Consider the following 14,130-nt stretch of genomic DNA (forward strand, 5'->3'; position numbering starts at 1 on the left):
GTAAGTACGGACACGTATCATGGAAACTAAACTGAAACCCAACATCAAAATAAAGTTTTTCACAAAGAAAATGACCACCCTCATTCGATCAAAAATAATAAATAAAAATTGACCGGCTCTATTCCCTATTTGTGACTCAATTAATCTTATCAATTAACCATGAATATAAAATTAATTAATACCATAAATATAGGGTGGTTATCATCACACACTCCTCTCAAATTTTTACTATCAAATCAAATAAATTGAAAAATATAGTATGACTCTCTTTTCCCCTCTCTCCTCTAACCCCCAAGATTTGTTCAAAATACGAGTTTTTGTTTCTCCGAATCTCTTCCAATGGATCTCCAACAATCTCATCAACCTCAGAAGCTCCAAAATTTCCCCTTTTCATTTCTAATGAGAACAGAACTTCGTTACGCAATCTCTTTCTTCCTTCTCCTAGTTTCTTCCTTGTTTATTCTCAGTCTCGTAACCCCATTCGACTCTCAGTTTCTATCCGATCATTTGGGTTTCTTATCCCAAATCCTACCCAAAAATAATCACAAGTTGCCTCCAGGAACTTGTGATTATTCCTACGGCAGATGGGTCCGCGACAAGACTCATCCGCTTCAGTCCTACACCGAGAACTGCCCGTTTCTTGACCCTGGCTTCAGGTGCAGCCAGAGTGGTCGAAAAGATGAAGGTTATCGGAGATGGCGGTGGCAACCGGCTGGCTGTGATGTTTTGAGGTGAGTTTGTAGTGTAGTTTTCAGAAGGCTTGGTTTTGCATGATACTGCACACTGCCATGCATACATTTTAGGTTAAACCCTTGAAACCATATAACCATTAGGAGTAGAATAGTCCTTAGAACTGAACGTAAAAGTAACTGTACTAGGACATTTTTGTGATTTAACTTTAAAATGTAGATTTTTTCGGAGTGCGGGTTTCTATTTCATGTGGTAGAGCACTTACGCTCGCACTCGTAACAAAAGTTTGATTTTTGCTCTCTACCCTAAATTAAAGAGTGAAAGATTTTGAGCTGCTATAGTGCTAATAAGAAGAGCTAATCAAGCAAATGATGTCCTAATCTGGTAGTTTAAGAGATTGATTTCAAAGGTTAATTAGTGCTTAATAGAAATTAGTGATAATTTGATGGACGGAGAAAATCAAGGAACCTAATCAAAGAGATTTTCTTCTTCCTTCCCATGATCTCAGATTTAACGCAAGCGACTTCTTGGAAAGAAGCAGAAACGGACGGATAGTGTTTGCCGGCGACTCCATCGGAAGGAACCAGTGGGAATCCATGCTATGCATGCTTGCAGAAGGGGCGTCCAACAAGTCCAGAATCTATGAAGTGAATGGGAACCCCATAACAAAACACAAGGGTTTTCTGTCGATGCGGTTCCAGGACTACAACCTCACAGTGGAATATTATAGGGCACCCTTCCTTGTGGTTGTGGGACACCCACCCAAAAATTCACCAAACCAGGTCAGGACCACAGTTAAGCTCGATCAATTCCATTGGTACTCCAAACACTGGGTTGGAGCAGATGTTCTAGTTTTCAGTGCGGGGCACTGGTGGAACGAAGGCAAAACAGCAAAGATGTACAAACACTAGCTAGTTCCTTAAACTCGCTCCTGTGTTTCCAGTCTAGATATTTGACATGTTATGTTGTTGGATTATTAATCTTCCACACATCTAAAAAGGGTTGCACCTTATCAGTGATCTAGATTAACAATTTAACAACATAAGTCAAACCGTTAATTTACTCATTTTTCGTTATCTCTTCACAACTGGCCGTCTTGTGTTTCAGGGGCTGCTACTTTGAGGAAGACGGCAAAGTGAATTTGACAATGGGAGCGATGGAAGCATTCAGGAGGTCTATACAAACCTGGAAATCTTGGGTGCTCAAGAATTTAGACCCTCGACGGACTCGGGTTTTCTTCCGAAGCTTCTCTCCGGTGCATTACAGGCAAGTATCAACAGCTTTCTGACTATGAAAACTTCCAATTACATACTTCAAACCAAAAGAATGATAGGCAATTAGTGTAACTTGGTGAGTTTACAACTTGCTGTTCCTTAATAGTTGCTGCCAAACATGGCGTAAAAGTAAGGAATTGATGGTTAATGAATCGATGAGGTTTTAACATGCGAAGTTGCAGGAACGGCACATGGAATGAAGGTTGTGGGTGTGATACCTATTCGGAGCCAGAAACAGACTACAAAAATCTTGCAGCTGACCCAGTGAATAATCTCTACCTTTCTGAATCAATCAAACAGTTGGAATACGAAAACTGGAAGGTCCAGTTCTTAAACATCACGTATCTAACAGACTTCAGGAAGGATGGTCACCCCTCAAAGTATCGTGAGCCAGGAACTCCGGCTGATGCTCCACAAGACTGCAGCCACTGGTGCTTACCCGGAGTGCCTGACACATGGAATGAACTTATTTACGCTACTCTACTGGCAAAAGGATTCAGAACCAAGTAAAGAAAATGTTGGCATACCTCAGATTTGAGAATTTATTTACAGACAACCGTACATAATCAGCATTGGCTTCTATTCAGGCTAGTTCCTCCACATTTTCGTTGGAACTGTCTTCACTGCTTTCCATTTCCTTCAGTTTCTCAACCTGCCTCAAGAGATTCAACCTTTCTGGACCATATGTTGATGGTATCTGTCAAAGAAGCATTAGCACGTTAACAAACACAAGTTTGGTTCTCATGAAGAGTGAAGGAAATGAAACTCTTGGAACTAAAAGCCACATACCAGAGCTGGTACATATCTCTGAATAGCAGCCAACATTGCTGCATGTCCAACCGCAGTGACCTGCGAGACACAAGTTATCTCTATGTTAAGTTCCAATAGGGTTTAGAAAAAGTGTTAGGCAAAACAGCGAAATTGTTCAATTTTTAATTCAAGGTACAAATTCATTTTTATTTCTTTTCTTCGCTTGAAGATACTTAAAGCCAATTATGAACCCCCTTCCACCATATCAAAGGAACGGTATATACGTTATTCACTTGTAATGGCACAACAATGCAACATAAACAGAATATCCGAAGCACACCTTGTTATATGACCATAAACCCCCTCAAATGATAAACCACATTAGCTGGATGAAGAACTATGATGAGAATCCTATCATTTTATAAGTTTTTTGGCCAGAATAAAATATACAAGGAAGAATTCTCACTGGAAGAAGCATTAAAACACCGATAGGAACAACTGATGCTAAGTCGGTCAGAGTTCTCTGTAGAACTTTCTTTTCTTTTTCTGTCAGTTCATCTCCAATCAAGACCCTTCTAAGCAACCCCATAGCAGCACCAACGTCAATAGCTAGCAATTGAGTTCCTTGCCACACATCCTGCTCATCAATTTTGAGATGAAACAAAATGAAAAGGAAATTACGAGCTGTGGAGAAGTCCTCCTATATTAAAAGTAAGAGTCGACATCCTGCTCATAATTAAGTACAAAAAATAATGAAGACGTCCACAGGCCATTAATAGATATCCTATATCCTAATTGGTTCGGTGGCAACTAAAATATGCGGTTAAAGGAGGCGTGGTCCTCATTCTGAATGATTTTCTAGTCAAAGTATTAAACAATTGGAGCAAAACCAACATTGAAGTTCCTTTTCCCCCCTAATTTTCTTGGCCCAAGTGTAGGTCAACAATGTCTAACGAGTTATCAACGGTCACCATTTTTCATACCGTGCTGGCTTGTTTTAGCTTGTCAATCGATTTTTCAATGACATTCTCTTTCTTCTGAACCCGGAGTAGTTGAGCAGCTCCGACATCATCCTCATAGTTAGGAATATCATCAACAGACTTAAGATCCTGATTAAAAAAATCCATAGCAACATAAAAATTTCTTAAACCAGTAAGAGTTCAAATGACAGTCTGAAGTAGGAATTGTTTACTGGTCAATTTCTTTCTTTTTGTTTTCTCCCGAATAATATGGTATCAAGTTGCACGCAGTGTGAGATTTTACCTCCTCATTTTCTGATTGATCAGCACTCCTTTGCACCCGTTTTTCAAGTTCTATCAGCTCATTCTGTAAAAGTTCAAAACGCTGGATCTTATTTGATTCTGGCTCTTCAAATTCAATACTTGAAGCACTCTGCTCAATAAGTTCATTATCCTGTATTAAAGGATGCAAAGATTAAGCAACTTGGTTTGAGATATTGCACATTTCCAATTTCCAACAACAAAATAGATACATGCTCCTGAATCAAGTGAGGCAATAGCAACAGGGAACCATCTCATAAATGAGAATGCCAAAAAGTCAGTTATAAAGGATTCTCGGCACTCAAAAGCTAAGCACATGCCATTATGGTGCTTTTTTTTCATGCCACAGCTATTCTATCTTCCTATTAATGGACAACAAGACAGACTAGGAAACCACAAGTCAATAATTGAAACCTAACTTCTCAAACGCATTTTTATAAGGACTACAAAAGGAAGGAACACAAAATAATATAACACAGGGCTGCTAAGAGAACCAGCTACGAACCCAAAGTATTTATCATGCTAATGCAAAGAAACACTGCTAGTGGCAAATTCAACCTGAGTGTTCTATTAATGACCTTGCCCTAACCGAAAAAAACATGTCAGAGTAACATTAAGTGTTGTTAACTCTTGGTCAAAACAGATCTAAATTTGAGCCAGCTGCATACACAATCTTATTTTAGATACAAAAGTTCCAGTTAAAAGTTAATACATTTGGATATTAGATAGCGCAAAACTATGTAAAAGTCAATGAAATCCTTGTGAAGATGGGCCATACAGATTGATCCCCAATCAACTCATGATTGGGCTTTCCAGTTGGACAGCGAATTAAGGAGCTCCACAAACTGCGAGCGTTACTGACAGCTCTAGAAATAAATTTTGAAATGAGATGTGCTTATCAGAATACAACCAAAAGGCAAAAAAGAGCTAAGTCATATGGAATAATAAAAGCTTCATAATATATAAGAACTTAAGCTTCATACCTATTGCCCCCATTCTTTCTACTTTTCCTTTTAAAGAACTGTTGCTGCTTGTTAGTAGAAGACTGGGAGCGATTACCTTCCTGGATGACAAGAACGAAAGTACAACTAATACAAGTCAGAATTCACAAAATCCAATGAGGGTAAAATGTCTCATAAATAAATATACGAGTGAACCTAAGAATGGAGCTTAGCATACGGGAAATCTACAATTATAATGCATGGTCTGAACAGAGCAACTTATAAGATACAGTAGGTAAATTTGAGAGGAAGCCAAACAACATAATCTAAAAATGCAGGAAAGCCCCATCACAATTGGTGGTTTACATCCTTGAGTTATCTCTCAAATACATTCACCTATAACTATAAGATACTTTGTGGCTAATTATTAACGTATATCTTCTATGCCAACATCAAGGAGCCAAGACATCTATCTGTTATAGAAAAAGATGAAGAAAAAAAAAAAAGTCCAATAATGAACATGTACTTTGACTTCTATACGTAGAAAATCTGAATAAATTGAAAAGGGAAAAAAAAACGAAAAAACCCTGCAAAGTTCACTAACTATTAAGTAATAAATTGGTTGAATGGTGTGTTGGTGATCAAAACATTACAATCATCATATGAACAAAAAAAAAAAAAAAAAAAAAAAAAAACCTGCTGAAGAGAAGCTGCTTTTGCTCGGAAAGATGCCTCCAGAAATTCAGCCTCTTTTTTAAGCTTCCTTATCTTCTCAAGGTCAGAACAAGCAGCTTTTATATGCTCTTTTCCTGAGTTCGAACTTGACACATGTAAATCCTGAAGCAACTTTTCTAGTCTTATCACGGCTTCTTCAACACTCTCCAAGGCCTGACACCAAATGCCAATTCCACAAAACGATCAGAGGCATTCAACAAGTTCCTATGTGGCCCCAGTACTATCCCAAATATTGCCCAACAAAAGGACTGTTAAATAGCTTTCGTTTGAGGTGCTAAGTATTGAAAGGAATGAGTAACCCAAAAGGACCATTTATGCATGAGTAACCCAAAAGGGTATATGGAGAAATAGTGGGGTAAAAACTGACAAAAAATTGCATAATTATACTGCACTTTGCAATGAACACAACATAAAGGGGAACAAGCGCACCTTGTCAAAAGTATCCAATTCTTTCCCAGCTGGTGGACGAGTTCTAGGCCTAGTCCTCTCAGCAATGTTATTGCTATAGCTTTTCATATTTTCATTCCTGCATCGCAGTTTAAAAGGGGGGTGTGTGTGTGTGTTAGAGAGAGAGAGAGAGAGAGAGAGAGAGAGAGAGAGAGAGAGAGATGATATTGCTATATTCATTAACTTACTTTAATATACCGCGTTCTTCCATACACTCCACCAATTTGTTGTGCCTAACCATTGAAGACAGAAAAAAACCCATTTTTCAAAAAAAATGAAGCCATTTACGGTTCAATCACTATGCACCACATGTTTTGCATACCCTCTAGACAAGAATCTCGCTGCCTTAACATTAGAAGGGTCCTCCAGCCATTTACTGTATTTGATAAAACTCTGCATCCACTGAAAACATACTTCTAAGGCTTGGGGAATTGCTTCATAATTGGGAGGTCCTTCCCATTTACTTTTATGCCCATGTGATTGTTTTGGGGTGCCTGAAATGCCTGGATAAAATGGAAGCCAGTCTAGCTCTTCACAGACTACCTGTGGAATTTACGCATCATTAGATATCGTATTTAAACCACAAAAGAGTATCCACAAGATAGTTATGACAACACATGCTAACCTCTACATACAATTGATAAGAACTTATTGATGAAAGCTGAGGATAGTATAAGATGCTGCCCCCAATCAAGAACCTGCACATATTGAAAATATTAAATCCACAAGGACCACAACCAAACCAAGAAAGCACTTACAAACTTATGTATCATCTGTCAAAAAAACCAGGTATACCTAACAAAGCCTCCAATCGGTTCAGCTAACACATCAAATCCATTTGCCGATAGAAAGGACTGCGTGCTTCTACCCAAGGCAATAAAGAATCCAAATATAGCCAGATCCCTCTCCAATACCTACACTAATTCAGTATTAGCCGACAATTACAGCATCAACATAGTACAGCTTTGCAACCACATATACATAAAGGCTCACAAGCCCCAATATATATAAGTAATCATCTATTATAGATATCATAAAGATAAGGCCTTTCTTCTCACTTTTTCAAAAAGACTTAAGCAATTTCATTATCCAGTTTCTATATTAATTTCGTCCTATTTCGCCACATCTTTATATTTATTCTCCTACTATTTTGACTGGCCAACCTTCATGTCTCTTAAAGGAGCTCCTGAGTGGAGTATCAAGTATGTTCTACATATTCAATGGTTTGACCATTAAGTCAAATGTTGCACATACCAAGCTCAACACTTATGAGAAATATAGTAGGAACGGCAACTTAAAACTCCATGTTCCCCTGTTACAATCTCAGATTTCCTAATTAGACAGTTCTGTCACAAAAAGAGCACATACTGGTGAGTAATACTTTTATGCTGGCTCCATTACAGTTGATATAATATTATAAGGATGATAAGCCTGACATTCATGACTTACACTTATGCATTACACCCCTCTTAACCTGCAAGTCTGTTAGCTTCAAAACAGTTTCTATTGTGAACTTCCAATCAATAAGCAGCCTATGGGAAGGGTCACAAGCCTAAACATTGTCCCTGAGGTTACCTCAATACTTTCAGATGTTGTTAGTCTCGACCATATTCGCTCTCTATCTATAGCTCGCTGCAGCTGCTTCTGTACAAGATTCACCCAGAAAACAACTTCTTCTGAACCTTGATCAATTTTTACTCTACATGCTGCAGCTCGAGGACCAAAATGAACAAGGAACTCCCTGTGCAGATCTATATCCTTTATAGAAAGATAAGCCTGGTGTATAGGAACAAAATCAACCAGCATGTCCATGAATCTACCGGTTATATCTGGGATTGTCGAAAAGAAATGAGGGCAAGAAACTTTTGCTTGCCCAAGTTTTGTAATTGCGGCATTGCATGTCAGTGCAAGCATGAGGAGAGATATGTCACTAGCATTGCTAGACCCCAAGTGTGTTCCCTTGCTAGACCTGGAAGCAGATTGAATGCAGCATTAAATCTACATAATCTTCAGATCCATCTAGAAAAATTAATATACACACTAAACAATAGATGATAACATACAAATTGGTTGCAGCAGTATAGCGTGGGTTGCCTTCAAAATAATTAACAAAGGATGTTACCACCAATGGCACTTGCTCAGAGAAAAACCACTCATAAGCTTCAGGTTGCTTGGCTGATAGTTGATCCCGGATTAAGCTCTCAAGGGAAGCAGATTCTCTTAATAAACTGCATCAATGAACTAATTAAACATATTGAAAATATTAAACCAAAATAAAAGGAAATATTAGGGCTAATAAATCTATAAGCAACCAAAAGTTGAAAGAAAGAAAGCATCAGTTACATTTGACTTTTGCATGAATGAAACACATAACTGAAATTTCAAAGTCCTAAGTCTAGTTTTCCAATACTGACAAACAAATCAGAGCACAAATTTTCCACTTTCACGTTGAAAAATTAGTCCACTCAATTTTCGGTTTAAAAACATAAATTTGTTTCGTGTACACAAGCAGTAAACGCCATAAGAAAGTAAGGTGGTTGAAGCTGATATTTAAAACTCACCTAATTACAACTGTCTGTAAAAGAGATCAAAGTATGCCATTTTTATTGAAGTGAGAAACTGTCAAACGTCCTTAGATCAATACAGAGGAAGAGACTCATACTGAAAGCCCAAGTTTAAAAAATACATCCTTATTAGCAGCACTGGCAGGTAAACAGTTTGAATGGACTAGCTAGAAAACTGATAGGACAAGCTTCTAGTCAGTCAACTTCTAAACATTAATTTCTGAAATACAAGTAATGTAATACCTCCTTTGGACAAAAACATTTATGTCTCTGTCTCCACCATCCCCTCGAGATGCAATCTCGCTCGCTGCTTGCAATAAGGAATACACTGAAGCCTGAGAAATCAACTCCGGATATTGAGAATTATGAATCGATGCAAAATAATTGGCTAAAAAGGTTCACCAGTAATACCCATCAAATTAGTCCCACAAAAATGACCTTGAAGAAGGTTAAACCAGTTCCATATATAATATAAGGCAAGTAGATTTCATGATATAGGGTAAGATAATGGATAAGCTAATAAGACTCGTATTCCTTGCAGAAACATGAAATACCAGTCTTACTTTACAAATGATTAAACTTCTACTAAATTACTGATTCAACAGGATAAGTGTGAAAGTCATGCTATGCGAGACACAACCTGGAAGTGAAGAACAAGTTCAATAACACTATGAGACTGGCATAAACCAAGTAGGAAGGACTTTTGAGTTTACTCATGCATAATCTCAATTACAAAAAATTAACAAGTGTTTTCCTTTTCCAAGAATAGTAGTAGCATGCAGCGAATCATAAGATGGTGCATGCATGTTGTGGCCTTAACAAAGACATTCTAAAGTTCATGACAACCTGATAAGATAGTGTTTTGAGCCAGGCGTTTCTGTCTACGCTAAGCCATGCAGTTGAAAACCAAGAAGATGTTGACAATGAACCCTGTTCCTTCATGGCTAACTCAAAAACCCTGGCTGCTTCATGTAAAAATTGGACAAGTCCATCACTAGAATCTTCACCTTGAAATGATTGATTAAGCTTGACTTTTATCTCCTCAACATCCCTACTGGTGCTAGCTTGGGGACTCCCATTGACCGTAACACCATCATCAGCAGATGCAAGTGGAACCAGGCTATCCATTCTTCTAGATTTTAGAGAATGTAGACAGTGTTTCCTATTGCCCTCTGCTCGGAGATTAAGACTGTAACAATTACTGTGCTCTAACACAGAAAATCTTATAAGGCACCTTCTCTTTGAATAAGCCCAGTTACTTAATAGGTGATCCAAATCAACCACTTTGTTGCAGGAATCATGTATTCTAGCTAGTTTAAGCAAATTCCATGGATTTGAGGAGCTGCAAGTACCAAGCACAACAATAAGAAACAAACAAATAAAACATAAGACTCCAAAGTGCTAGTGCTAGTGCTAACATTTAATAGCAAAACAATACGCACTTCAAGGTTGTCAAGCCAGTACATAAACACACAAAAATCCAAAAACCACATAATCAACTCCAATTTTTGAAAAGTATAAGGATAACATGTGAACCAAAGACCTATGGATGCTCTAGTTAGCATATGCAATTATGAGACAGAGGCTCAGGGAATAAGGGGTAGAGGAATACCTAGACTTGGAAAGAGACTCTAAGCAAAGACATGGAGTACTTGGCGCTAACAAAAGACTTGGCGCAAAATCGAGTGCATAGGTGTTCTAGGATTCATAGAGCCGACCCCACTTACCGCAATAAGGCTTTGTTGTTGTTGTTGTTGTTTATCAGCATAACATAATACAATACAATTTACAGACGATGCAGAACGGTTCCAATTCAAAACTCATCTGCTAGAAGGAATACATTCTCACTTTTTGCAACGACCCAACAAAACGAAATCAAAATTCTTGACTTGTTACATCATCTACTGCTCGGAAGAATTGAACAACTAACATTAAATTGGATTAAATCAAAACAAACCAACATTCAACGACACATCAAATGCTTAACTTCCTACTGCTCAGAAGCATTGAACAACTCATTAAATTAGATTAAATCAAAATAAACCAACATTCAACGACATGCCAAATGCTTAACTTCCTACTGCTCAGAAGCATTGAACAACTCACATTAAATTAGATTAAATCAAAATAAACCAACATTCAACGACATGCCAAATGCTTATCTTCCTACTGCTCAGAAGCATTGAACAACTCACATTAAATTGGATTAAATCAAAACAAACCAACATTCAACGACACATCAAATTCTTATCTTCCAACTGCTCAGAAGCATTGAACAACTCATTAAATTAGATTAAATCAAAATAAACCAACATTCAACGACATGCCAAATGCTTAACTTCCTACTGCTCAGAAGCATTGAAATTTGAACAACTCACATTAAATTAGATTAAATCAAAATAAACCAACATTCAACGACATGCCAAATACTTATCTTCCTACTGCTCAGAAGCATTGAACAACTCACATTAAATTAGATTAAATCAAAATAAACCAACATTCAACGACATGTCAAATTCTTAACTTCTTCTCTACTTCAGCTTATCACTACCCAACCATTGATATACCGCAATTCACACAATTAAACATCACAATTCCAGTTCGTAATCGATATCGAAACCTCAGAAACCCTAAAATCCTAGAAATTAAATTTGCCAAAATTAAAATCGGAAGAAAAAAAAATGCCGCGCAAAGAAAATGTAAAGAGAAGTGGAGCACCTTGGAGATAGAAAACCGTTGTGGTACAGTTTAGTGGCCATGTAACAGCTGAGAGATGAAAAATTGGAGGGAAAACTTGTTTGGTTGCCGAGAAAACCACCGCGAAAATGGCGAGAAAGTCAGAAAATTATTGGGGGAAGAATGCTTTTGGATTCTCTTCTCAGTTGGGCGGGGGCTGTCTGGGTTGTTTGCGTACACAGAAGAAGAAAAGGTGACGTGGCAAACGGGAATTATCCGCAGACGTGGAGACAGGTGCGATCACATAACAGATTGTTGGCTGGCTCTCAGGATCTCTCCAAATTCATTTTTTGTTGAAAGCACCTAGTGCAACCATCCTTTGGCCCAATGGGCCTTTACTGGGCCTTTTTATCTAGATGAATAAACATGGGCTTTTGCGTTATTGTTTTTTCAACCATTGTCGTTTATGATATGTAAGCTCAAACCGTTTGGTATTCTTTCCAATCTCTACGCATTTTACCGCTCCACCGGAAATACCCTTTGCCCTTATCGTACTCCACCTTGGTAGTTTCCATAGCCTGTCCAAGGTTGAGCCTTGGGATTTAATGGCGGACTTAAAAAGCCACTTACAGACACTTTACGCCCAATCATTTCGGATAACGCTTGCATCCTCTATATTATCATGATTGTTGGCACTGAGTTAGCCGATGTTTATTCCCCAGATACCGTCTTGCTTCTTATCCACAAAAAGAAGTTTACGACTTGTAGGCCTTCTAACTCTACACAGCATTGCTCCGTCAAGATTTCTCCTATTGCAGAAAATTCCCCACTGCTGCCTCCTGTAGGAGTATAGGCCGTGTCTCAGTCCTAGTATGGCTGATCATCCTCTCGGACCAGCTACTGATCATCACATCGGTAACCTCACCAACTAGCTAATCAGATTCGAGCCCTTCCACGAGTAGATTCCTTATTTTGCTACTCAGCCTATGGGGTATTAGCAGCTATCTTCAACTTTTGTTGCCCACCCAAGGACATGTCTTATGCGTTACTCACCCATCCAATTTTATAAGAAATGTTATAGGTGCCAACTCACACCTTTTTTGTCGGTGGCTGGGAAAAAGGTTTTGATTAAAACTGTTGCGGCTGCTCTACCTATATATACCATGTCATGTTTTCAATTGCCTATCCAATTGGAAAAGGAAATTGAACAAGTTATTGCAAGATTTTGGTGGAGGGATCAAAGGATAAAAAAGGGTATTCATTGGATGACTTGGAACAAAGTCGCAAAAAAGGTGTTTGGTGGTCTTGGGTTTAAGGAGATTATTGATTTTAATTTAGCTATGCTAGCTAAGGTGGGGTGGCAGCTCATCTGTAATCCAGATTCAAATTTGGCTAGAGTACTTCAAGCTAAATACTACCATTCTTCATCATTTATGGATGCACCAGTGGGGAGAGGTACATCTTGGGGTTGGAAAGGGATTTTACAGGGAAGGAAAATTTTGAAGGCGGGTGTACGATGGCGGGTGGGGGATGGAAGGTGTATTCAAATTGTAAATGACTTTTGGTTGCCTATACCAAAGACTTTTCGAAGGGGTAAGTGGAAGTGAGAGGTGATTGAGTTATGTTTTAGTGAAGACGAAGCTCGGACAATTTTAAGTATGCCACTTAGTCAGTTTAGATGTCCGGATTGATTGGTGTGGCATCATACAAGAAATGGAGTATATTCGGTAAAGTCTGGGTATATGGTGGCGCAAGAAATGAATAAGAAAGGTGAGCTCGGACGGAAATGTGTGGGTCAGTCTAGTATGGTTGATAATAGGGATGTGGTTTGGAGGGACATTTGGAGATTGAAGGTTCCACCAAAATTATGTTTTTTTATTTGGAAGGGGTGTAGGAACATTTTGGCAGTGCGTATAAACTTACAGCGGCGGGGGATTCGTTTGGAGAATACTTGTCCTTTTTGTGAAGATGAGGTGGAAACACAAGTACATATTTTCTTTCGATGCCCATTTGCCCGTGCTTTTTGGTTTGGTTCCCCGCTTCAATTAGATGTAGCTATGGTGGCAGGGGGTGATTTTTTGGAATGTTGGAAGTGGTTATATGCAAAATATGGTAAGGAGGGGGAAGCTTGTGAACTGATGTGATGGGTGGTTGTTGGTCTATGGAGGATATGGAAATGTCGTAACAGCTTGGTGTTTGAGAAGGTTGCAATAAAACCCCGTGTCGCTATACAATTACTTAAACAACAATGGGAGAAGTTGGTGATATGTGACGAAGCACAGGTGCAACAATCTCCCCGTGGGCAGCAAGTGAGAAGAGAGGGCTCTCACGGGTGGATCAAGCCACCTTTTGGAACTCTTAAAATTAATTGTGATGGTGCTTGGTGTAGTCAGACAGGTATATGTGGTGTTGGGTGGGTGGCTAGGGATTTTGTCAGCATTTTCAATGGTGTTGGTGGTATTGGATAAATTCCTTGTGTCTCAAGTATTATGGCGGAAGCGAAAGCAATGTGGGCGGCTTTGGTGGCTTGTGTGGAGAGAGGCTTTACCTCTATACAATTAGAGACTGACTCCCAGGTTCTTATTGATATGATTCATGGCCGTATACAACCGAAGGCGGTTTTGGATGGTATCTTGTGGGATATAAGTATTTTAAAGCAACAATTTTAAGCTATTGAGTTTTTATATGCTCCTCATGCCTATAATGGGGCTGGACATATGGTGGCATCTTATGTCGTGCGTATGGGGGGTAGTCATTCTTGGGATGATTTTGA

At 38.7% G+C, this 14,130-nt stretch overlaps 2 protein-coding genes across 2 annotated transcripts; one reads left to right on the forward strand and one right to left on the reverse strand.

Moving 5' to 3' along the window:
• Window positions 1-319: 319 nt before the first annotated feature.
• LOC137745703 (protein trichome birefringence-like 8) lies at window positions 320-2,474 on the forward strand. Its single transcript, XM_068485700.1, has 4 exons — window positions 320-731; window positions 1,199-1,588; window positions 1,798-1,956; window positions 2,147-2,474. Exons 1-4 carry the CDS (start codon window positions 340-342, stop codon window positions 2,472-2,474), a joined length of 1,269 nt encoding a protein of 422 aa, XP_068341801.1. The 5' UTR covers window positions 320-339.
• Window positions 2,068-11,659, reverse strand: LOC137745702 (uncharacterized). Its single transcript, XM_068485699.1, has 19 exons — window positions 11,400-11,659; window positions 9,528-10,023; window positions 8,925-9,016; window positions 8,181-8,345; window positions 7,693-8,086; window positions 6,913-7,031; window positions 6,743-6,815; window positions 6,440-6,660; window positions 6,306-6,350; window positions 6,100-6,196; window positions 5,632-5,823; window positions 4,978-5,057; window positions 4,773-4,860; window positions 3,978-4,127; window positions 3,698-3,823; window positions 3,181-3,351; window positions 2,754-2,813; window positions 2,492-2,661; window positions 2,068-2,412 (listed from the first exon to the last, which is right to left on the reverse strand). Exons 1-18 carry the CDS (start codon window positions 11,438-11,440, stop codon window positions 2,548-2,550), a joined length of 2,724 nt encoding a protein of 907 aa, XP_068341800.1. The 5' UTR covers window positions 11,441-11,659; the 3' UTR covers window positions 2,068-2,412; window positions 2,492-2,547.
• Between the last annotated feature and the right edge of the window lie 2,471 nt (window positions 11,660-14,130).

The sequence above is a fragment of the Pyrus communis genome, chromosome 9 (genome assembly GCF_963583255.1).
Source record: "Pyrus communis chromosome 9, drPyrComm1.1, whole genome shotgun sequence".
NCBI lineage: Eukaryota > Viridiplantae > Streptophyta > Magnoliopsida > Rosales > Rosaceae > Pyrus > Pyrus communis.